At 44.1% G+C, this 26102-nt stretch overlaps 1 protein-coding gene across 3 annotated transcripts in view; it reads left to right on the plus strand.

Annotated features, from left to right (window-relative positions):
- Positions 1 to 25409, plus strand: part of Arid5b (AT-rich interaction domain 5B) — a 189174-nt gene extending 163765 nt beyond the window's left edge. For all 3 annotated transcript variants that reach the window (XM_004657864.2, XM_045137134.1, XM_045137136.1), the window contains 2 exons: positions 14895 to 15093; positions 19363 to 25409. In XM_004657864.2, the coding sequence (XP_004657921.1) occupies positions 14895 to 15093; positions 19363 to 21534 (2371 nt within the window). In that variant the 3' untranslated portion in view covers positions 21535 to 25409. The remainder of the gene's footprint in view (positions 1 to 14894; positions 15094 to 19362) is intronic.
- Positions 25410 to 26102: the final 693 nt, after the last annotated feature.

Raw genomic sequence — 26102 nt, forward strand, 5'->3', positions numbered from 1 at the left:
GACGTCACCTCTGGGGAAGGCTATGTTGATAGAAGTCTTCCCATCGGCGTTAGGATGACTTGACATCACTGAGAAGCCGGCCACTAAAAGAGGCAGGATGCTTGGTTTGTGTTTGCACTCACACTTGATGTTTAAGTTGTACTAACTTCCTTGTAACTGACACACCCCTTACAGGGGCACTTTGATGGACTTGCTTCAAATAGAGGTTGTGCGTGAGTGAGTGTGAGTGTGTGTGTGTGTGTGTTAACAGTGCCCAAACACAAATGAACTCAAAATATGGCCAGGTAACTGAACAGATCAGTTCCTCTTTTAATTTCTTGGTTGTTTTTCTTTATTGTCATCATTCTAACTTTAACCTAGACCCATGTCACCCACTGTGAGTCATAAAGGACATCTTCGCATCTTCCAGAATGCCAGGGAACACAGCAGGTTTTTTGTCATTTCCTCATAGCTCAAGCATCTGCTTTTCTGAACTGTATTGAACCTGAAGGCCAAGAAACTCATGTAGAACGCTTTCGAAGGAAGCATTGCATATACTGAGATGGCCTTAGTGCCTCGCAGAAATTTCCCACAAAGTATTCCCAAGAGATTGCCTCAGCAATGTAATAGAAGATGCTTAAAACTTGATAATAGATGTGCAAATTATTGCTCCTTATCCACTGTTTTTCTATTATTTTAGTTTTTTTTTTAGTGTTACTGTTACTTCTTTATTTTATTTAACATAAAAGCCCACACATTCTCATTGTATATAAGAGACCTGCTGCTAAAGTCCATGTCTTCTGAAGTTAGTGTTCTGGCCATAACATCAGAGGAGACCATAATCTACTTATTTTTGACTTTGGAATCTTTAATGAAATCATTTCATTACAAATACAACAAGAATACATGTACCTTTCAACTACCTTCAATTCTGAGAATGAATGGCCCTTTCCTTCACATGCAAAAGTCCCCAACACCTGAACCATAAGACTTAACAGACTTGACAAATAAAATTTGAAACAGGAATGTGTTTTCACTTTCAGCTAGCTCACCTAGTTAAAGGATGAGCGCAGTAATTAAACAAATTTTACTAAGCATTACATGATCAAAAAATAAGCATAAGGTTTGGCACAGAGAGGACTGAATCTAATGGAGAGAGAGAGAGATACTCATTTTATCAATAAAAATGACCCCTGTCTCAAATGAAATACTGAAGTAACATTCTTCTGGAGGTTACACTGTTTTATTTTCTAGCTTTTCTTGTAATAACAGATTTCCAAAAGCTTATGGTCAACTCTGGTATAGAGTCCCCTCTTTCCAGCTTTGCTTTCTTAGAGGGTGCAAAAGAAATTTGGGATCTCTCTTTTACGTTTCCCACTGGCGTACTTTTCACTCAGTGTGGCTTTTGACTGAACTAAGTACTCTCACTTTACCACAAGGAATGACGGTAGCCAGTTCCTCACTAAACATTACGTGTACATTAGTTGAGCACTTTGGGTGTTAATGAGTGTAGAAATGAAAGTGCGGGCTGCTGAAATGAGTCAGTGGGCGTCGTTATTTAACACAGCAGAGATCTAGTGTCTGAGAAAGTAATGCTGGGGCTAAAGGCCGGACTCATCCAAACTTGTCTCTGATTGGTTTACATCAAATAGGTCCAAACACTTCATAAAAATGTCTTTGTCAGCCTGCTCTGACTTCTAAACCTATTCATCTCTGTCAGTTTTTAATATTAGTACCAGACTCCTGGCCACAGTCCATTAGTACTGTACTTAATTTCTCATGTTACAGATGATTACCGATGTAAAATGTCCTCGTGTTTTCCCATCGCACGGCTGTTGCTATGTAGATCTCTCAAACTCAGCAAAGCTTATGAAATGTGGTTATTCTCCACATTTCTTGCTCGGGATTTATAGATAAAGTTACTGTACTTTGTGATACAAAGGGAAAGAAAAGGCCAAAGTTCCAAGTGAACCCTTTTCTCTCTTGTCCAATTCTTTGCTTAAGATGCCCCAAATCTCTTTCTTTTCATCAGTGAAGGACACAAAGAAAAATGGCTGCTCTCCGGGCATTCTCCTAGCTTGACTTTTTTTTTTTTTTTTCTGGAAAAGTAATTCACTTTAAGTCATTGTTTTCACATGTTGATTTCTTTTTCTTTTTTCCATTTTTCAAAAAATGTTTTGAAGCACAAGCTGAAAGTGTGTGTGTGGGGGGGAATCTTTACACAGAATACCAGATTACTGGTTTTAATTTTCCTGAATAAATTACATGTCTGTTTCTGGGAAGCACATGGAGTTATTAGGGGATTTTAAAAGGAACATTAAGGCAAAAGGACTTTGTGATGTGCTTTTCTGAGTATTTAGGAAATCAGAAACATAAACAAAATATTAGTGGGGAAATAAGCAAGTGCACTCCTCTTATTGCATAGATAATGCCCAACTTCAGATCCCAGCCTTGGGCATGCCTTGGGTCAGCACTATCTTTGTGGGCAGCTCATTTGGCGATGGGGTGAGCGGGGTGGAGAGTGAGTGACGGGCAGCTTCAGGGTCGGCCTTGGTTTGCAGAAGGTAGTAGGCTGATGGCAGCCTGCTGAGTAAGGTAAACACATGTTCAAAGTGCAGACCCCAAATCTTTCAGGCTCTGAAGAACTCAGCTGGTAGTAGCTAAGCAGGAAACCAGATAAGCGCCGAGGTGAATTCCACTCCTGTTCACTTCTGGGCCACAATTCTGGGTGGCCTGCTCATTTTGACACCGTTGAGAAAGCTACAAACAGGACCTCGGAATTTTGTATTTGAGAGGTCCCCCAGCACCTCCTTGGACCAGTGCTAGTACAATGTAGTATTCTGAGCCTCCCTTGAACTGTCTGCTGCTACCCTGTGAAGACCCGAAACAGCGCAGCACTTTGAGTAAGCTTTGATAGACCTGCTTTGAAATCAGTCAGAATAATTTTTTGTCACTTAATCTAATAAACACCCAGGGCTTGTGTTTCCTATGCCTCCTTCTAAATTCTGTTTTTGCAGTAACTCATGTTTATGGTAGTTTGCAAGTCTTAGCTGCGAACCGATGGGGAAGTCAGCATTCTTGTCCCTTACTCAGGGCCGCTGTGAAAGCAGTGCATACTCCCTGCACTGGCACAGGCTGTGTTTATGAGGATGGGCGGATGCTCTGTGACCGTCTAAAGTATGATGAGTACTCTTGGCAGGCCATGAGAACATATAAGTCCACAGGCTTAGGACGGGATTGAACAATGAGGGGGTTCTTGAGATGCTGCGCTCCTGGTAGGGATTCCTGAGCAGGGGCTTCTCAGAGCCGAGGGGAAGCCTCGGGTCATTCTCAGGCTGGCACCTCTAGAAGCCACTACTGGCTCTATAAGGCTGGAAATCACATTGGTCCCTGGTGTATTTAACTTGCCAAAAGATCTGACCCACTGAAGAGACTTGGGGTTAGGGAGACAGCTCAGCACATACAGTAAGGGCCTGTGTTTAGACCTCCAGCACCTACATAAGAATGTCAGGCCTGGTACCACATGCTTGTAATTTCAGCACTGAGAAGGCAGAGGTGGGTGGATCTCTGGGGCTTGCTGATGAGCTAGTCAAGTCCACTCAGTGAGTTCTAGGTTTTGGGAGAGACTGCATCTCAAACAATAAGATAGAGAGCTGGGTTAGCCATTAAAGGTGCTTGCCTGTAGAGCCTGATGGCCCAGGTTTGATTCCCCAGTAGTCACATAAAGCCAGATGCACAAAGTGACTCATGAGTTGGGACTTCTATTTGCAGTGGTAGGAGGCCCTTCTTCCCTTCTTCTCCCTCTCTCTCTCAAATAAATAGTAAAAATATTTTAAAAAATTTAAGGTGATGCTGGAGGGATGGTTTAGCAATTAAGGTGCTTGCTTGCAAAGCCAATGGACTCATGTTCCATTCCCCAGTACCCAAGTAAGCCAGATGCACAAAGTGGTGATTGCATCTGGGGTTCATTTGCAGTGGCTGGAGGCCCTGGTGCACCCCTTCTCTCTCTCTCTCCCTACCTCTTTCACTCTGTCAAATAAATGGAAATAAAAAATAAAATATATTTTAAAAAGATTTAAGGTGGTGAACGATTGAGGAAGACAGCTGATAATTGACCTCTGGCCTCCACACACATGTGTGCCCACATGCATGCATACATTCCAGCTGCATATACATTGCACACATATGTATATGGGAAAAGGCTCTTAAAAAACCATATGTAATAGATTCAAACAACAAGGATCATAAAAGGAAGAGAGACTTTGCAACGAAAGCGAGAGCAGTCTGCCTAGAGGATCTAGAACGGGAAAGGGTATGAAAGAGGCAGGGTGGACACCTCCCTGGAGCGCTATGTGTGGAATGGAAAGAACAGGAAGGAAGCTGTTTTCAATGGCAAGGGCCCCGGGGCTCTACCTGTGGTGAGACATCAAGAACACACCAGGAAGTAGGGGGCGAATGAACTATTTTTTAGTTTAATTTACAGGCGAGGCAGTCCCTTCTAGAAAATATAAATGGGTAAGAAATGAGGTGGTGATTCCCCAAGCTGAATTTCCCCATTCCAGGTGCCAAAGGCAGGTCCACAGGTCCACCCTCCACTGTCCAAAGAGTTGGTCCAGCAGATAGATGGTATTCACCCCTGGCAGGATGGCGTGCCAGCCTAGGAACATGCATCTGCCTTCTGTCCACTGTCTCGTTAATGAGAGTCCTGGCCAGGGTCACCATTCTTGTTCCTCCCTCTGCAGCACTACCACTGGGCACTCTTTCCTTCTGCCCAAGGCCCTGGAATCCTGCTAGCCTTTATGAGCCTTTAGTAGCCCAAGAAGCCAAGCCCAGAGTTGCTCCAGGGTGGGGAAATTGAGGCAGCACAGCCGCTCGTAGCCTTTTCCCCACCAAGCTGGCTTCCACAAGGGACGTGAACCTGGCCCAAGTCCACCTATCTACTAATATCTCTTCTTCTATATCATTTATCTACGCGAGACAGAGAGAGGGAAACCAAAAAGAAAGAGGCAGACAACGGTAGATTGAGTATGGGCATGCCAGGGTCTTCTGCCACATAAGTCCAGATGCCTGCTCTGCATTGTGCATCTGGCTTTCAGTGAGTATTGGGGAGTCGAACCCAAGCCAGCATGCTTTGCAAGCAAGCACCGTTAGCCACTGAGCCATCTCTCCAGCCCTGGAGTAGCTGCTGTTTGCAGTCTGGAAAGAATGTCTCTCCCACCGTACCCCACCGCACCCCGCGGCCCATCAGGTATCTTCCTACACCAGAGCCCCACACTTCATAGCACTTGGCATGCCTAAAACGCTCTGATAACTTTCCAATGCTTGGATATTTCAAGAAATTTTGAAAAAGGAAAAGAAAATGCTAGCCAGGCCCTGGAGTAGAAAAACTGGTTTCTGTCTTTTTTTTTTTTTTATATATATATAATTAAAAAGAAGACAGACAGAAGGAAACATAAACAACAGCCTCTGGGAAAACACACACACACACACAGAGACACACACAACAAAAAACCCTGTATTTAGAAATCCTGAAATTTGCCTCCAAGTGCAAGTTGTAATTAATAGCAGTTGCTGCAGCTTCAAAGCGCCCTGAGGCAGAAAGTAATCAGGAGAGCTTCGAGGCTGCAAGTTCTGTGTGTGACCCAAACACCTGGCTTGCCAAGCAGCAGTCTCTGTCAAGCTTCTCTATTGTCTCATTTTTGTGTTGACCACCCCTTGGACCTACTGCATAGTGTTTAAGAAACTTTACAGGTCTATGTGCTACTAAGAGTTTTCATGACAAATAAATGTAGATTTGAAAAAAGATTAGTTGTCCTAGCCCCTTTTCTTTCTGATAAGTAGACAAGTTTCTACTTATGATTTTCTGTCCACGGGGCTTTATCATTAAGATTAAATAACTTTACTCTCGGCCATGCTGCCAAACAGACATCTTTTCATTTATGTGAGGAGCAGATGCCTTCACAAAGGAACTATTGAAAATTCAGAAAGCATGTTTCCAAAAAAGAAAGAGGAAGAAAAAAAGTATCAGCTGACAGAAGAACATAATTGTTTACCGTTTAAAATATATCCTTAACTCATCCGCCAAAAACCTCTTGGAACATTTTGTTTTTGTACAAGTTATTACAAAATTTGGCCAAAGTTGTAAGGGTTGTGGGGCATTGCTGAGCATTTCAGAAGCTCTGTAGCTAAAGTTTGGAACACAGATAGGACTTAAATGGCATGATTGTTGGCTGAGTTTTACAGAAGGACGCTGCCTGCCTCCCTTGCTGGGGCGCACGTGGCATGAAAAACACTAAGGTTGTGTCTGTTTATTATGCTGGGGTCACATGCCTCCGCCCTTGAAATGGTTCCTTGCCACTCCATTCCTAATTAGTGATTGTTTCTTCTTGAGTAATTGCCCCATCTTTTCCTGGCTGCACCATGAAGGGCTGGGTGACAGTTATGGTCCACTCTCTATCTTGTATTTTAATCTTTAGTGCATCGAGGCAGCTTTTGAACCCATCACACTTCTTCTCCGTATAGTCTTCATTTGAAAGGCATGAGGAGAATAGTGTCGCAGCAGATAGCCTAGGAGTGTGAAAGTGGCCTCTCCTTGATGGAGGTCTTAAGGAACTCGGACTTGGTATTATGTAAACGAAACGCAGAGGCTAGATTTCCGTGGAGGAACGAATGGCTCTTGAGTCTCTCTTGCCATTTGAGTTGGGCCCCACCCAAATAGAACATCGTGCTTTGAACATTGAGCTGTTACGCGGCTACTGTGGCGTATTATAAGAGAGGTGTGCTCAGTACTTGAGCCACAAGGCTAGTTCTGCTCAAATGGCCTGACTGCGCAGTGGGCACATATAAAAGGCCTGCAGGAGGAAGTGTGCTCAAGCTGGCCCACAGCCACGTGTGCATTCATTCCACGGGTAGGTTGCTTCTGAGTAGAGGCCTCACCCTGATTTCTTAGCAAACTCTTTAGGAGTTTGGAACTCCCCTCAACCTGGGCAAATATGGTCACTTAATATCCCTCCTAAGCTGACCCTTCTTAGTCTGTGGTGCTGCCTCTCTATTTGCTGAGGGAAAGACCGAGTGGCCCAGCAGAGGCAGACACGTCTGTGTGATCTCACACTCAATTGTCTCGTAACTCATCGTTCAGTTCTGATCCCCAGTTTAGCCATCCAAAAAATCAAGATAAAATAATTATCCTGTGGCTATTGTTCTTCGTAAAGAATAGAGCGAAGACCTGAAAATCACATGGTATCTTGCTATTAATATTAGAATGCTTCATCAATATATAGGAATAACCTGAGGGGCTGGAGTTATGGCTCGGTGGTTAAAGGCACACACTTGCAAAACATGATGGCCTGATGCACAAAGTGGCACATACGTCTGGAGTTCATTTGCAATGCCAAGACGCCCTGGAGTGCCCTTTCCCAGCCAGCCCCACTCCTTGTAAATAAAGAACAAAATTTATATTATAAGAAGAAAATAAGAACTTGGGCCTGAGCTGCAGCTCAGGTATAGAGTGCTTACCCAGCCTACACAAGGCCCCGGGTCAATCCCTGGCACCTCACACATGACCTGAAGTTTCTATCATCTCCTCTCACTTGTCACCCACCCCTTCTAAGGCCCAGGCAAGGGCACCTGTTGTCCGTGGAGCTCAGTCTTCCACAGGGACACACTGTCTTCTTTCTGGGTCCCAGCATGGCCTAACTTTCCATCTTTTCTTCACGTTTGAGTTGCACTCGATCTGAGCCCAGGGAGGGCAGCGTCAGAATTATCAGAAGGTTTAAGAGAAGATTCTTGGGGCTCCTGAGGCAAAGTGCGGGGGTTCCTTCCATAGTTCTGCTCTTCTGCCCTGAGATGCAAGCTTGAAGACATTGGTGAGCAGACCGTTGTCCCAGGAAATAACCTGTCTGACGAGAGTCCACATTTAGCTGTGGACAGTCACTGGCCTCGGGACCTTGTTGGTGTCTTAGCATAAACCATTCAGGATACCATTTGTCTGCACTTTACTCTTCCAGAGCATGGTACGGCTTGCCTTTTGGAGCTCTTACAAGCTCTGTCTTTCACACAGAACCCGCGCTGACTCTCGCACCATGGTCTTGCTCACATGAGTTCTCTAGACTTGTTCAATTCCTCCATAGCAGCATGGCACCTCACTCCATGGTTGGACACCAGGAGCTTTCAGTTTTGTCCTTCACTACTGGACAGTGACACTAGAGGCCTTTTCCACAGCAATCTTGACTTCTGATATTTCACTTCTCACACTGCACACATTAATATTTTTTTCTTCTTCTCCAAAATCGACACTACCATGGAAGTCGATGTCAGGGGCCTTTCTCAGATGGAGGTCAGCTCGCCAAAGAACAGGAGGCAAGCACACGGTCGTCCTCCTGTTCAGGAGACCATTCCCCGCAAGGAGACCTCCTCTTTGCTCTGCTAGGGCTCCAAACACATTTACCTGCAGTTCCCGACTGCCATTGGTCACCATTCCCATCATTGTCCCCATCATTGCCTCGCACCTTGACAGGTGGCAGTGTGTGAGACGAAGGCTCCCCTGCCCCTTGGAACTTCAGCAAGGCGTGTGTACCTAGTCCTCAGAAAGGAAAGTATACCTTCCATTGGCTCCATATTTGATGAAAGATTGCATCCCACACTTCATAGTGAAGTTATGTTTTCAATTTCTGGCTCAGAAGGGAAATGTTTGGCCAATCCTCAGAATTTATCAGCTCTGAAATCAACTTGGAGGTGTAATGAGTCCATCTGGGACCAGGTCAGGTCCAAAGCCCCAGTGGAGCCAATATGTCACGTTTTTCCCACTGCCACAAAGAGACCCTAATAGGATAAGAATAGCGTTTCGAACCTGATATACACGCTGACTTGATTTCCCTCTGCCCCAAAACTAGTCTGCTTCCAAATTACAACAGATATTCACCCAGAATGTTTTTTTTGTTCTGCTTTGTCTTGTTTTACTGCTGTAATGCCATGAGCACGTCTATGAAGTAAGCATGGGTGAGTCTGAGATTCAAAGACAGCCCTAAAGATTCCGTACACCCCCCTTCTTCTGCATTGCATCAATTCCAGGCATTATTATAATATCATTTTTCAGGGATCTATAAATAGATGGATTCTCATTTCTTCTCTTAAGCACTGTTGCTAAATGTTTTGGCCCAAAAGTTCATTCTTTCCATGTGAGCATGAATCAATACACGAGGCATTACTGGTTCCTGGTTCTGATGAGATTTGACATTATTTTCCTCTGCTGATGGGAAGGACAGGGTGGGGGTGGGGGGAGAAGGGAGGATGCGGGTCAGGAGATGGGGGTGGGGGAGGGGGGATGTTGCCTAATAAAGATAAAGTTTTTTTTCTTTTGTATAAAATGCAAATGGCGAGGACTTGTGTGATATACATTTGTCTAATGTCAGCCTGCTGCTTTTCTGTTGAAAAAGCAAGGCCCTGGAGGATTATAGACTTTGTAAATATAAAATTATCTGCCTTGGTGTTTTAAAACAAGGGGGGGAGACAGAGTTGGCAGGTTGCCAGATGACTTACATTACAGTAATAGATTTGCTGACCCCTGACTCCTACAGTAGAGAAATGTATTGAATTTTTATAATATCAGATGAGGCAGATCTAAAAACCTAGTATACCAAGCAACATTATTCAACTTAAGATTTTTCAAAGCCGAAATCTTTTCAAGCCGCAGTTTCTTGTATGATGATAATTTCCTGGCTCACATACTAATAAATCAAGGTCATAATGCCATTGATTGGTTAATTTTAACTTGGGGTGATTTTTTTAAAGTCTTCTTTATTTAAAAAGGAAGAAGAATGAAAAGGCAGAAAAAAGAAAAAAAAAAAAAACCCTTGCTTTCCACAGTGACTGAATTTAATAAGAATCTCTGTGATAGCAAAAGGCTCCCCTACTGTTTCTGCTTTGGGGTGGAAAATGTTATTCTTGTATTATTCCTGGGGAAAAATAAAATCTCATGCTGCTACAAATCTTATGCTTATGAAAAGATGTTATTTTTTAATACATGATGGTTTACCTATTTCAGATCCATTAATGGAACCATAAATAAGCATTTTGCTAATCTGAAATGTGAAATGTGTATAAGAAGAAAGACACATTTATCTCCTAGCTTTCAATCCCCAGACTAGATGCAGATTAGGAGGAGGGGGTGGAATTGTGTGGATTTCCTAATGAATATCTTGCTTCTCTTCCCTACTACCTCCACCCACCCCAAACCCAGCCTGCATTCCACTGTGTAATGAATTCTTGGGGGCTGGGCACATTTTTGCTTTTTATCTGAACAATTTAGAAACTGATTAAATCTTTGTTGTACTACAAATATTTGAGAAATAATCCACTGCAGGGCAAAGGCGCAATGCATTACACTAAATTCTTTATGTGACGCAAAACCAAAGGAGCTTCCTGAATTGGGCAAAACTGACCTAACTTTGGCTAACCTGTTGTTAATGATACCACATGTACTCTGTAGGTGGAGAGTTCAGAAACCTGCCATAGCTTTCGTCTTCTTGAGCTGTAAAAACGTCTAATAATCAAGTGATAAGATCGTATCCCGTGGGGTAATTGTGTTTTACCAAGACAGGATAACTGAAAAAAACATTGAGTGAATATCGAACCAAATGGAAATCATCATATGAAACAGTAATTGTTTGTGTGTTGCGCGACCATTCCCCGTTCTTCAAGCTTTGCTGCTTGTATTTCTAGTTCTTTCCTTTTAACTTCTGCCTTTCTTATTTTATTTTGGGAGGCAGCTTGTATTCCCATTCTGAGCCACTATAATTATCTTTCAATGACTTAGAAGTGGAAAAAAAAAGCCACATTCATTTGACCTCCGTGTACACACACACACACACACACACACACACACACACACACACACACACAGGAAACCTTGAACAAGCAGAGCTTGTGTTGGGATTGCATTTTACCTTAGTCATGCCTCTCTTTCCAGATGCAAGAAACATTTAATTACTGATTTCCTGTGCCTGGCTTCAGGCCTTTGACCAGCAAAGTGAAATGTATTTTTGACTGCTGTAGGCCAGCCAGCTGTTGAGTGAAAGGCAGAAAAGAAAGAAAAAGAAAAAAAAAATGGAAGGAAGATATTGCCCTGCCTCATGAACTTGCAAAATTGTAAAATGAACCCAATGTCTCATTAGTAACCCTCTAGAGAGCTGAGTTAACCCTATGAAGTGTAGCCAGAGGGAGGGTCCCTTGAGGCGCATAGGTGTCCCCCACCCACTTCTGTACTTCCCATGCTCAGGAACAGCGCTGTCCTCAGGAAAGAACGCTCCCCTGGTGCCACCATCTCCCTTGGATGGTGGGGAGGGTGGTACCACAAATGCCAACTGTTGGAATACCCAGGCTTCTGGGTTCCTTGGGTTCCCATGGCAACAAAACAAAAGTACAACAAACCTATCTATCCTGACAATAAAATATGCTTTCATTAAAATCAATTTAAAACATTTTTCCAACTTAAAAATATTCAATGCATTTTTCTCCTGAACAAAAATCCTCAACCTGCTGATATTGAAGGGGATAGATAAGTCCTTGGCAAAAAACACAGAGGGAAGGGGGGTGGGGGGAGGGGAGTGGAGGACGTTGTACATGAGGCAGAATAAATTCAAGTATGAACAAGATTGGTTTTTTCTCACTTCTGCTTACTTATGCTTTTTATTACATAAACATTGACTGTAATATTACAGTGGGAAACAGGTATTCGGCTGCTCTATATTATTTTAGTAAGTCTACATCAAGAGCACTTTTCCAGTTTTAGCAGCTGTGACATGTTTAAACTCAGTTTGTAATGGGATCTGAAGATAACTCTTCTCTCTGGGCCGTGTTGATCTTCAAGGCTGGCTCAGGGCCAGATGGAGGCCTCTGAGGTATTACTCACGCCTCCTGGCACATACCTTGTCTGGGCATGCTCACTAGATGGATTTGGGTCCTAACATACTATGGATTTGGATTTGACTTCCCCATAATTTACTTGGTATGATATTAAAGGATGAAATATTAGGATCACAAATGTCCTGGCCTCTTTATTGTCAAACCTGAACAGTGGTGTACATTTAAGTAACTGAGATCAAAATTGCCTGGTTGAAGATCAATTTTAGAATGATGATCAAATATTCCAAAGCTGGAATATTTTGCCTGGGTGTCTTAGTTTAAAAATAAGACTCCTAATATTTGAACAGATATATATTGGTTGTTTTAAGCCAAGTACATTTTCTTCATTGAGTCAACTTGTCTTATTTAAAACAAATTATGTTTGCTGTATTAAAGTTCATATTTTTAAGGCTGTGTCTTGTATTAATCCCACAGTGAGTCATTAATCATACCAAACACATTATAAAAACTTTAATCACTGAAGTTGAAACTCAGATTGTAATGCAATCCATGCCTTTTAATTACATCAGCTATTTCTCCCCCGTTCAGATCAAGAGCTACGCTGCAAAGGGAAAACAGATTAAAACCAGAGCTGTTTGATGTTTCTCTTTTTAGAGCAATTTTATGCACTTTGTTGAAAAAGTTACATAATTAAAATGCTTGAATTTTCAGTCCTCTGATTTTTGTGGCTTCAGTGGTTAGCTCGTTTCCTCTTTGCCAGGGCCTCTTTTCCTTGGCACCTCACAACAGTCCACTGTATGCTGGAATCACCTGCTGCTTTGGAGCTGCAGAGTGAGAGAGACAGCCGCCTCAGCCATGCTGAGCTTGCCTCCCCCTGACCTTGGGATCTTAAGTGATATTGTGTGTGTGTGTGTGTGTGTGTGTGTGTCAAAGCCAGTATTTTATATTCTTTGTTTTTTTTTTTTTACAAATTCATACATGTATATAATGTATTTTGCCCATATTCATCCCTCATCACCCTATCTTGTTCCCCTTTCACTAAGCCACTGAACCCCTTCTTCTTACTAACCCCCTTTCTACTTCCATGTCTTTGGGGGCTCAGTGAGTGAACTTGCTTGCCGGAGTGTTGATGAGGGTTACTTAACGAGTGTGGGCAACTAACCAGTGGCTACATCACTGAAGGTCATAACCCTCCTCTCCCAGCAGCCATTAACTACCAGTAGCTCCCCTGGAGGGACAGGGTTTTGGGGAGCCCATCTTCGCCCATGAGGGAATGCTGACAGGCTCCATTTTGTGGGGAAAATCATCGTCACAAATGAGTTCATGAGTCAAGAAAGCAGCCTTCCACAGCCCGACTCACCAGGATAATTTTATTTTGATATTTTATTTATTTGAAAGAGTATGAGAGAGAGGGAGGGGAGGGAGGGAGGGAGGGGAGGGAGGGAGGGAGGGAGGGAGGGATAAATAGGCAGAGAGAGAATGGGTACTCCAGGACCACTAGCCACTATACATGAACTCCAGATACAAGTGCCACCTTTTGCGTCTGGCTTTAAGAGGGTACTAGGGAATCAAATTCCAGTCCTTATGCTTTGTAGGCACATGCCAAAAACCACTAGGTCATCTCTCCAGCCCTTTTCTTTTTTTAATTTTTTTTGTTTTTATTTTTATTTATTTATTTGAGAGTGACAGAGAGAGAAAGAGGCAGATAGAGAGAGAGAGAGAGAGAGAATGGGTGCGCCAGGGCCTCTGGCCACTGCAAACGAAACTCCAGATGTGTGGGCCCCCTTTTGCATCTGGCTAATGTGGGTCCTGGGGAATCAAGCCTTGAACCACAGTCCTTAGCCTTCACGGGCAAGCACTTAACCACTAAGCCATCTCTCTAGCCCCCCTTTTTTAATTGGCATATATTCATCATAGAGTATTGGGTTTCATAAGGACAATTTCTTTCCAGTATATCATGTCTGATCTATATTTTGAGGTGAATGAAAATGAAAAAAAACTCATGGTCATAAGTGAAACTGTGTTCAGATTTCAGGTCAAGAAAATCCTTAGGCAAAGTGTTTGACCATGTGTGGCCTCAACTGTCTCCTCCGTTACAGAGAAGATCATGCCACCACTCCACAGGGACGTGGTGGACGTTATGTAGAATAATTTCCTAAACACCCCTGGCTCATCCTAGTCCCTCATAGAATATAATCTTAATGAAGCCAGAGGCTTTGGTGTTTTGTTGGGCTAAGCCTCAGTGCTCACAGGATGCTTGGCACATAGTAGGTGCTTAGTAAGGAGCTGATGGAATGGTATATGGATAGATGTCCTGTTGGTCCCCACGTGTTGGCACTCGGACAAGTGCTTGGGGCATCACAATGACATCAAGTTGGGACCCAGCCATGGCTACCTTGGGTGACTAGAACCACACAACCCCAAGGGAGTCAGACTTGCACGGGAGAATTTACGTGACTCAATTCCTGGTTGTCACTAGAAAGGCAGTCGCTGTTCTGTACAGTAAATTTCTGGGATGCGTTGGTGTTATGGTGACAAAGTCATCCATCAAGTTGCCTGTTCATGGTTTGCTTTTCCATGGCCTCAATGACCCCAGGTCCACCCCAGGAGGAAAACAACATTCTCCTTGTTCAACAGAAAGAGCTCACTGTGTACCTTTTATTCTAGGATATTGTTTCAATCGTATTTTATCAGTAGTTATGGTTGTTAATGTAGGTGTAATAAGAGCATAGTATGTATAGATATACATACATGTGTATGTGTGTGTGTGTGTATGTATGTATGTATATATATATATATATATAAAGCATAGTATGTATATATATGTATGTATGTGTATGTATGTATATACACACACAAAAAAAAAAAAACACACACACATATATATATATATATACAGAGCTCAGTACCATCCAGTTTCAGCATTCCCAAGGGTTCTTGGAAAGCAGCCCCATGGATGGAGGGGTACTTGAATGAGAAGAGAAAGGAAAGCCCATTGCACTGTGTTACTGCAACTGGTTAACTGTTTTATCATCTCTCCTGCTTTCTTCTAGATTAATCCTACCATATGAAAGGTTTATTAAAGGGGAAGAGGATAAGCCCTTGCCTCCAATCAAACCTCGGAAACAGGAGAACAGTTCCCAGGAAAATGAGAGCAAAACAAAAGTATCAGGAAGCAAACGCATCAAACATGAGATACCTAAGAACAAGAAAGAAAAAGAGAATGCCCCAAGGCCCCAGGATGCATCTGAGGTGAGTGGCTATGGAAACCGTCCTGTCTTCTGGTCATCTGAAACCAAGACTCCACAACTGTGGCCCCACGCAGCTTGTGACTAGCTTGAGAAGTGTAAAAACCCAAGCCTCCTGGTTTCCCCATTTTGTTCCCTAATCCTCAAAACCTTTCCCTTTGCTCAGAGCTCAGATGCTGTGGGTGGTAGGGAGTGCCCAAGCACAGAATGGAGAACGGTGAGAACATCCTATAGAAAGGAACTAGCAAATGAGAGCCAGAGCCAGGGGTCTCTGAAACCAAGATGTCCTACTGCCAACTCATGGCTTCGTAGCCATTTCCCAGCAGTTTACTGGAGGAGTCAGCACAACATTGAGATGAAAGAACAGAGAGGAGGGCTGTTGAAATCACCATGCTCTGTCTCCACCAGACTTTCCCAAAACAGGGCTGTTTTCCTCCCATCCTTGGCCTCCATGCGACAGCCCTGAGCTAAGACCAGTTTAGCAAGATCTGAAGTGCATGTCGTGTCTGGCAGGGTTCTGAGGTGGTTTATCTGAAGCCTTTACTCTTACTCGTAGTAACAGGTAGTTTCTTTTATAACAGCCCTCAGCCCTCAAGAACTCTTCATAGAAACCATTACTGTGAGCAGCCAGCCAGCCATGGAGGCTGATCTGTGCTCTGTTTTAACATGAATTAAAAACAAAAAACAAAAACCCTGCAGCCCATTAAAAAAAAAAAAAAAAAAAAGTAGCAGTCACATTTGGAAACAGGATGTCCTGGGATTCAGCTCTTGAGGGAATATTGGTATTGATATTTAACTCTTAAAAAAATAATCAGGGCTGTAGAGATGGCTTGGTGGTTAAGGCACTTCCCTGCAAAGCCAAAGGACCCAGGTTCAATTCCCTAGGACTGATGTAAGCCAGATGTACAAGGTGATGCATACATTTGAAGTTTGTTTGCAATAGATGGAGGCCCTGGAGCCCCCATATTCTCTCTCTCACTGTCTCTCTCTCTCTGTCTCTCAAATAAATGAATAAAACTAATTTTTTTTTTAATCAGGTTCTAAAGAACACATAAAAGATCCTGTAATTAAACACTGGTTTAAAACACATACACTCTTTTCTGAACCAAAATGACTGCTATAAGAAGACTGCCTCAGCGCCTTGCTTTCCTGGGGAGCAAATGTAGAGTTTTGCACATGCTGGGCAAGCCCTGAGCCACTAAGCTACATCCCCAGCCTGTGTTTTTACTTAGTTTGAGACGCAGTCTCTGTAAGGTAACAAGGCTTGCCTTGAATTCAGTCTGTAAACTGGGAAGGACTTCAGTTCACAATCCTCATGCCTCAGACATCCTACGAGGCCTAGCTTTATTGTTTTGACATTTTATAAGTATTTTAAGGTCTAGTAATTTGAAAAAGATTTTGTAGACTTGTAAACAAAATGACCCAAAAACAATGCAATTCCAAGTTAAGGTTTATATCCCACTCCCCCTTTTCCCTGTTGGCCTTGTGATTTATTACAGGGTTGCAGACAGATTGGTTCTGTTGTATACCAGCTGATGTGACCATTGCACAGCCCCATTTTGGATGTGAAACTTGAAGGACTGGTTTATGAGTAGGAAGAAGATGTTAGCCCCTCCCACAGGCTCAGGAAGTGTCTTTTCTCAAGGGCGGAGCTAGCTTCTTTATTGTCTAAAGTCCATAGAAATCCCAAAAGCTGTTAAGATTCCTGCTTCTTACAAGCCTCATGGTTTTCTTTCTAGAAGTGAACTCCAACCGTGTTGTGCTTCAGAGTTTATCATGTGGACATGGACTGTCCGTCCTTTCCAATGTGGTCCTTCCACATGCCCAACATAGAGTGATAAGCTCATTGAGGTCAGAGTTTGGGATTTGGATTTCATTGTTATATTTTAATTACCCATCTTTTCAGTCATAAGGCTCTAAACTCAGTGGAGAAAGGAGGGGTAATGAAAATCTAGGCAAACCTACTCTCTTCAGGTATTGGATTTCCAGTTACATTGTGAGCAGTTCTCATTTAGCCTATTAAAGCAATTCACAATGTGCCATTTAGATAAAGGTTCTTTTACTGGTTTGGGCCCAGCTTGCAAAGTCTCCCCCTCCCCAAACCGGGTTTTTTATCAGAAGTGTGAGAGATGTAGCTAGCAGGGTCACAGAAACTCCAATGAGACTGCGGATGGATCCCCTGACTATAGCCCCGTGAGAAACTGGGAAGTGAATACAATTTGCATGCTGCTTATTTCTGTGTTTTCATTTAAAGCATAAGCTCATGAGACCAATGATGATGATTAATGTAGAACAAGCCATGATACTTGTAGGAGAAAGTCAGCTGTTATGAAAGGGAAACTGGTGAGAAAGATTAACAGAAGGGTCTCTGGTATAAACATGCCTAAAATGCAGGGATAGCTTCAAATGATTTGAGGAAAAATATCTATGAAATGGGTAAGATTCCTTCAAATCTTTATTCCTACATACCCACAAAATTGCACTCTTCAGCTATCCATGAAGATGTAACATAGTTGAAATTTCTCTCTTTTTTTTGATAAAATGAAAACTTCTATTTATTTGTATATCATTAAGAAAACAAATAAGCTGCAGACCATGGAAATTCCTAACATGAAATAGTCTGATTTGTTCATAAGTTGTAGTTGGCATCAGTAGTACTGGCCACGAAGCTAGAAAGAGGCTTGGCGAGAGGAGAAGCAGAAAGAGGTCAGAGGAGGAGGAGGCGCTAGGCAGGCAAGTGTAGGGTCAGAATGCTTGGAGTGGAATTCTGGAGAGACTAGGGTAAGGGAGGGAGGGGAAGGGGAGACACTCAAAAGACATGATGGCATGAGTAAATACCATAGGAACCTTCCTTTGGCTAGCTAAGTACAAAACATAACTCTCTTAAAAAGGAAGATTTAAGACAGGGGTAGTTTGGCTATTTCTTAATAGAAAAACAACAATGTTCTAGGGTAAGATTGGGACAAGGAAGAGGAGACCAATGCAATCCAAATGTTTTATAATTATCCCTCTAAGACATGTCAGGGCAGAAGGACAGTGGTTTTGAAAAGACTGGGTGACAGATGAAAAGTCACAATGACTTGTGAAGTTCAAAGCTCATGGGACTCCATGATGCAATAAATGGGTCAAATTAGGCCACAAGTTCCACAAACTGGAACAGATAAAAAGCACCCACCTTACGGACTGTAATTTATTGCAGTAAACAGAAAAGCTGTATTGGGGGTGGCACTGGCTGCCTGCACTGTGACAGCTTCATTTTTAGCTTTGATAGCCATGCAGTTTGCAGTAGAAAGACCTAGAATAGCATCCACCCCTCAGGTACACACATTCCCTCTGCATACATTTTTTTTTTTTTTTTTGTATTTGTTGAAGTTATTTTCTCGTTGCTGGGACAAAACTCCCAACCAGAAGCAGCTGATGGGAAGGAAGGCTTTCTTTTGGCTTATCTTCTTAGCTCCATGATGGTAGGGAAACTTGGCACCAGCAGCAAGCTGCTGCACATCTCAGTGGAAGTTGTCTAAGTGGGCCTGGAGCCAGGCTTACAAGCTTCAAGGTCTACCCCCAGGTGTACACCCTCTCCAGCAAAGCTCCACCTCTCAGCGATTTTACAAGTTGGGGATTGAGTAGGAGGCTTAATCACAAAAACACGAGCCGTTGGGCACACTTTACTGTCAAGCTAGCTCAGTATTTTAACATTAGCTACCCATCATGAGGCAACTGAGTATAAATTATCACAGTTTAAGCACCACTAATTTTCAGTGCATTCTATAGATCTCATGGCAAAAGGACTGGCTCTCTCAAAGAAAGGCCAGAAGTAAGTTAGTTGTTTGTTTTTAACATAGGATTGGTTCAATTTTTAAAAGAGAGATGCTTTAAAAAAATCTTCCTGAGAAGTGTCATATAACGCAATATGTAATTTAAAACCCATTTTAATAATTGGCTGATTTGACAAGAAGACAACCTTAGAATTAAAGCTATATACTAGAATCAAGGAGCTGAGTGATCGTATACCATCAGAATATAGCACTGGTGTTTTGATAGGTATCTCATAAGAGACTAAAGCGAATATTCATATTTCTCAGAATGCTTCTGTAATTTAGATTTCTTTGTTTAGAGCTGTGATTGGGAAGTAATAAAGCCTCCTGGAAACCTGGAGAGCTGATTGACAAGCTAGCTTTCAAGAAAAACTGCTGCGTGTGGCGTTTTTTCTCACAGTGAAGCACGTCAGTATATTTGGTTTTCTTCTGACTTGTCTCTTGCAATATTTTATTAGGTTTCATCAGAGCAAGAGAAGGAGCAAGAGACCTTAAGCCAGAAAAGCGTCCCAGAACCACTCCCGGCTTCAGAGGTGAAGAAAAATACAGAAGTGTACCAGGACACTGCAGCGAGGACCCTGGCGTCCCGAGCAGACCCAGAAAAGGACAGTGAAACTGACCAAGGTCCCGCCGGTGACCAGGAAGCCGAGGAGGCGGGGGAGAAGGGCCCCGCACCTCCACTCCCCAGCACTCCTCTGGTGCCCGACAGGGATTCAGCTGCCACCCCTGGGGCTAGCAAGCAGTCCCTCGCCTCTCCTGCCAGTGCTGTGATAGACTCAAAGCAAGAAGCCAAACCCTGCCGTTCCACAGAGAGCCCCGAAGACGCCCTGCAGGACGCACCGTCCTTCCCCACCATCCCCACCACGCAGCCACCACTGGCCGGCCACAGCGAAACGGAGGGGGACAAGTTACCGGCCATGGCTGACTACATCGCCAACTGCACTGTGAAGGTGGACCAGCTGGGCAGTGAGGACATCCACACAGCTCTCAAGCAGAACCCAAAGGTCTTGGTGGTCCAGTCGTTTGACGTGTTCAAAGATAAGGACCTGACCGGGCCCATGAATGAGAACCACGGACTTAATTACACACCCTTGCTCTACTCCCGGGGCAACCCTGGGATCATGTCCCCACTGGCCAAGAAGAAGCTGTTGTCCCAAGTGAGTGGCACCGGCCTCTCCAGCAGCTATCCGTACGGCTCCCCACCCCCTCTGATCAGCAAGAAGAAACTCATTGTCCGGGATGACCTGTGTTCGAGTTTGTCCCAGACCCACCATGGCCAGAGCTCTGACCATATGGCGGTCAGCCGGCCATCCGTGATCCAGCATGTCCAGAGCTTCAAAAGCAAATCTTCGGAGGACAGAAAGAGCATCAGTGACATTTTTAAGCATGACAAGCTGAGTCGATCGGATGCCCACCGCTGCAGCTTTTCCAAGCATCACCTCAGCAGCCTGGCCGACTCTTATGTCCTGAAGCCAGACGCTCAGGAGGGCAAGGATAGACTGTTAGAGAAGAGAGCGATCCCTCACTCCCACATGCCAAGCTTGCTGACAGACTTCTACTCCTCCCCGCACCTGCACAGCCTCTACCGACACACCGAACACCATCTTCACAATGAGCACACGTCCAAGTTCTCACCAAGGGACATGTACCGGGAATCGGAGAGCAGTGTCTTTCCCTCCCACAAACACCCCGAGAAGATCCATGTCAACTATCTCGCATCGCTGCACCTGCAGGACAAGAAGGTGGCCTCGGCAGAACCCCCTACTGATGACCAACCAACCGATCTGAGCCTCCCAAAAAACCCACACAAGCCCACCGGCAAGGTCCTTGGCTTGGCCCACTCAGCCCCGGGCTCCCAGGAGAGCAAAGGCAGCTCCCACTTCCAAGTGGTCAGCAGCCAGAGTCGAGACTGTCACCCCAAAGCCTGCCGGGTATCACCTATGACCATGTCAGCCCCTAAAAGTTACACAGAATCACTTGCGAGGGCAGGAAAGCCTCACCACGTGAGACTGGAGAATTTCAGGAAGATGGAGGGCATGGTCCACCCCATCCTGCACCGGAAGATGAGCCCCCAGAACATTGGTGCCGCGAGGCCCATAAAGCGTAGCCTGGAGGACCTGGACCTCGTGATAGCCGGGAAGAAGGCCCGGGCTGTGTCTCCCCTGGACCCATCCAAGGACATCTCTGGGAAGGAAAAGGCCACCGAGCAGGAGAGCGAGGGAGGCAAGGCGGCCTACAGTGGGCATTCTGGGGGTGGACCAGAAGGCCACAAGGTTCCTCTGTCCTCCCCCATCTTCCCAGGTTTGTATTCTGGGAGCCTGTGTAACTCGGGCCTCAACTCCAGGCTCCCTGCCGGCTACTCCCACTCTCTCCAGTACTTGAAGAACCAGACTGTACTGTCTCCGCTCATGCAGCCCCTGGCTTTCCACTCGCTCGTGATGCAACGTGGGATCTTCACATCGCCAGCAAATTCTCAGCAGCTGTACAGACACTTGGCCGCGGCCACCCCCGTAGGAAGCTCGTACGGGGACCTTTTGCACAATGGCATTTACCCTTTAGCTGCTATAAATCCTCAGGCTGCATTTCCAACTTCCCAGCTCTCCTCCGTACACCCCAGTACAAAACTGTAAGTCCGAGCCCAGCTCTGCCCAGCGACAGGAACGCACGGCCAGTGGACCATCCCTTTGACCCTGGAGGGATGGCTTGCAGAGCTAGGAGCCAGTATTCCTTCTCATCTGGGGGCACGATTCACCCCAGCCATAGAGGTTGAGAAGCAAGGTGAATAGGCCTATTTTTCTGGGACAGCGGTGGCCTGGCTGGCCAGTCTTGTCCCCTCCTCCAACGTGGCTGTCCTGGTACGTCCAGGTCACTTGCTTTGCGTATTGGTCTTGTGAGTGGGATCTGCATCTCTCCAGGAGCAACTTAGTAGACTTCCAGCTGAATTTGGATGTCAAGAAACAATGTGGACAAGATGGAGGGGCTGGCTTTTCAAAGGAAGGTCCAGGAGAGATCGGCCAGCGTAGCCAAGGGAAGCCCCTCGTCATAAAACTCTCCGAGTTCAATCAATGCAATGTACAGTGGAATTTCAAGAATCTTTCATTTTGACACTATCTCTCAAAAAATCCAGAGAAGTAAACACTGTTAAACTGTATATAGCTGCTTCTTAAAGCTACCCACATCACTGTTTCCTCACCTAATTTATATACAGGTGGTTCTGTTTTCTCTTTGTTCCTTCCAGTCCCCCCTGCCTCACCTCTTTTTTAATTAAACAGTATCGCTTCTGTTTGCAGGCCCTCTGTTTTTGTTTTTGTTGCTGTTGTTTTGTTTTTGTTTTCAAGGCTGACTGAGGTCCTAGTTGTTGATGTGTGTGTCATTTTTCCACATCTTACCATTTTGAGCAGCTTTGGGTGGTCAAGTTACTGTTTACAAATTGAAGCAAACGGATTGGCGTGGAGCAGAGGAAGAAGGAGGAGTGCAGCCGCGTTCTTGCAGCGCAGCGGCTCATTCCTCAGAAACAGCAAAGCTGAGAGTGCTTAGATACTGGCCAGATGCTTTGCTTTGAAGTTTTGGGTTATGTGAAAATACGGAGCACTGCCCACCTTGTCCAGGCTGTGAGAACCAGCCCCATGTGCCACAGAAGACCCAAGCCTCACTGTCAGCAAGCTATGGCAGGAGCTAGAGGACATACTTGTGGATTGCACAGATATTTCAGGAATTTCAGAAATTAGAACAAGAGGTAGAGTGGCATTGGTGTTGGCACTGTGTCCTTTATGGTCGGGGAAGTGGGCTGGGGAAGCACGGAGCTCAACCGCCCAGCCGAGGAGGAATGGCCGAAGACCTGACCACCAGCCTGGGACTGTGGAGTGGCAGGCCACTGCTGTCTCCATCACCTGGTTCGTTGAGTTTCCTAAGAAGAGATTCCTAGGTTGCATCTTTGGGAATATCTGAATTACCCATTTCAAAACCAAGTCATCTGCTCTGGGTTTGGGGGGTATATGCCCATGCCCAGTGCTTGTAATGGAGTTTTTGACCACCTGTTAGCTCCTGTCTGCTTTCAGATTTCTTTTATTGTTGGAAGGGAATGACCAAGATGCTGGGGCAGGCCTCAGTTGTGGAGAGTGCCAACTGTCACTCTTGCCCCTGTACTCTCACCCTTCCCGAGAGATGTGGCATCAGGGTGGACGTGTCTAAGAACACCAAGTCCACCAACAGTGTGGATTTGCTAACCCGGCCCCACCACCCCTGCCAAAGGCTGCTTTAATGAATTCCCCAGCCCACGCCCCCTCCCCTAACTCTACCAGTAAACTTTAAAACCAGAGTTAACCAAGTCTTTTACCTCTGACATATTTAAGTCTATGGGAAAAAATGATGACCGTTTTCAACTTCTAAATATGTAACTCTACTGCAAAATAATCCAAACCAGTGACAGTGAAACTGCGGCTCTTACGCAAAGCCATGCATGCCGTTCGTTTGTACTGCAATGTCGCCATGAGATGAAGCCAAATATTCCATGTAACATACTTAATATCCAAAGGTGGAAATAAAAGAATGTGGAGGTCCAGTGTTAAGAGTTCCATTTGCTTCAATTAATTATTTACCTTCCTGTGGAATAATATATAAATATATATTTAATAGAACCATAGCTAGATGAATAGAATTTAGATCATCCAATGTGCATGCAAGGGCATCCTGCTACTTGCACAAGAATGAGGGGAAAATAAAACAATGTCAGTTCCAGCCAGCAAAGATGCTGGCCTGAACACACATAGAAGAAAGTTGCACTAAATTAAATGGTCACAGAATCAGAACGACGTATGTGGGAGATAATGAGCCTGGTGATTCTATAGAAGGCATGGGCTGGATCACACGTGATTTCATGAGAACAAGTTTGTCTCTCAGAGAAAATGGGGGCCCATCTGTCCCCACAGGAGCTCGCCTGTCCACTTGCAATGTGGGGCATTTGCTTTCCCCAGTGCATTCATTTCAGTCTGGTTTCATCACAGCACAGTTCGAACACGTGACTTTCAAACACCGTTCACATAGCCTAGCTTTTGTTTGTCTCACGTCTTCTGAGAATAGATTCGCCCGTTACTACTTGAGGAAGTTTCGACCCTCGGCAAAACATCAGGACAAATAAAAGAGACATGGGAGTGGGGTACATCCTCAACAGAAGCAGTATGTTGTTTGCTTGAAAACTCTCAACAGAGATCTTGGAAATTTTTCAGAAAGACCATTGAGTTCTCCATTGGCTGAAAACTGGTTATAAACAGTCTTAAATAGGACTTTGTTTGCATTGCTTGAGTTCAAGGGGCCTTATTATTGAATGACATTGCACAAGCCTTTGTGCAATCAAACCATTGTGACTGGTCTTTCTGTAAAGGAAACTGCAGAGTCTAATTGTCACTAGAGTCATAAATCTATTTCCTGAGTGTGGCTTCCAAGAAATGTTGCAATTCAGAATGCACTCAGTCTGTGATTTATTGGAGATTTTGGAGATTTCAAATATTTTTTAAAATAATAAAACAAAACTTTCCATGCAACTTCTGATTTGACTTTTAGCAACTCAACTTCAAATTTAAGTAACACAATAAAGTAAAACAAAATGAGAACCAAGTTTTAGACCTAAGTAGTCTCTCAGTAAATGATTCAACCTTGTAATATTTGCCACAGGACTGACTTATTTATTTTCTAGCTAAAAGCTCTTAAGTTCACTTGCTTATCAGGGCACATACAGAAGGATTTGTTCAAACTCAGTGTTGCCGTCACAACTCTCTGACCTGGTGCATGAATTCTCAAGTACTGTATCTCACTGTGTTGGTGTGTCTGATGGAAATTTCGAAGTGGTCCCACACACACAAAAAAAAATATTTTATGTAGTGTGCCTTCAAAGAGAACCATTTATTTCTCTTCACTTGTTGTCCCACAAAGTCACATTTGGTGGTGGTCAACCAAGTCCCATCTGGTCCAGTTTGACTCTTGTCCTGAGTTTCAAAAGAAATGGGAGTGATTTCGCCCTGGTGAGACCCACACCATTGGAGTGATGATGTTGCGCACTTAAACTCCAGTGTTGGCTGTTGATGTATTTGATATTCTGCTTGTCTCCCCATGGTTGAAATGTCTGAAGAATAACAGCATAGTCTCTTGGCTGTTTATACTTTTTTAAAATTTCCTGTGTTGTAAATATTGTATACTTTTCGGTGATTCCGGCTATGTAACCTCTATGCTCTGTAAGGTGATTATTTGTATATAGTAACATGGCCCAGTGATGTTATATAGTTGCCCAATGGAGAGGTTATTGAGTAACCTTTGCGATAGTTTAAACACTACCGGGAGAATGCTGAGCCAACTATAAACACTCGATTTTGTATGTTTTCCAAATTGTACTTATTACTGCTTTTGATACTGTATTACGTGCCAATAGTTTCCCAATCACATAGCAGGCAAGAGATATTTTGTACTTTTTGATCCACTGTAATATTTAATAAAAAATGTTACTATCTGTTTCCTTTCGGGTGTCCGGCACTTCTTCCTATGGAGCCCTGGGGCCTCACTAGAAAGGACTTACCAGCCCTGGCCCACAATATGATGATGATAATGATGTCTGTGGTTCACTGAGAGACTACTGAAAGCTCAGTCAGTATACATTAACTCCTACCTTCACAGCCACCTGGGACCGAAATTATGACCATTGCACTGATGGGAAGACTAGAGTTCAGAGAGGCACATCCACTACCCAAGCTTCCCTGACTCAGAAATGGTGGAGTATGGGCTGAAGAAGTGCCTAAGCAGTTAAAGGCACTTGTTTGCAGAAATAGCAGAGCCTGGATTTGATCCCGGGATTTTGAACCCAAAGCATTTTTTTTTTTTTTTTTGTATCCCATGTTCTGTTTCTGACAGCTCAGGAAAGTTACTGTTTACTGATACAGTGAACACAGGGGCATTTCCACCTCAGCTGCCAGGTTTATTCTTCACATATGGGGATACAATGGTAAGTAAACATGAACATTACCTCGGACACCTGCACGTCGTTTGGGAGAGAGATATTCAAATAGACTCCCCTATAAATGCGAAGGCCCTTAGTGGCTTCGGCATGGGAAGAATGTCGTGGCAGGGTCACAGGAAGAGGTAGTGGCGAGGCAGCCAGTAGAAAAGGGCTACCACTGGTTACCAGTTTAGAGGGACTCGGGGAAGAGTAGCT

Source organism: Jaculus jaculus, chromosome 18 (genome assembly GCF_020740685.1).
Source record: "Jaculus jaculus isolate mJacJac1 chromosome 18, mJacJac1.mat.Y.cur, whole genome shotgun sequence".
Taxonomy (NCBI): domain Eukaryota; kingdom Metazoa; phylum Chordata; class Mammalia; order Rodentia; family Dipodidae; genus Jaculus; species Jaculus jaculus.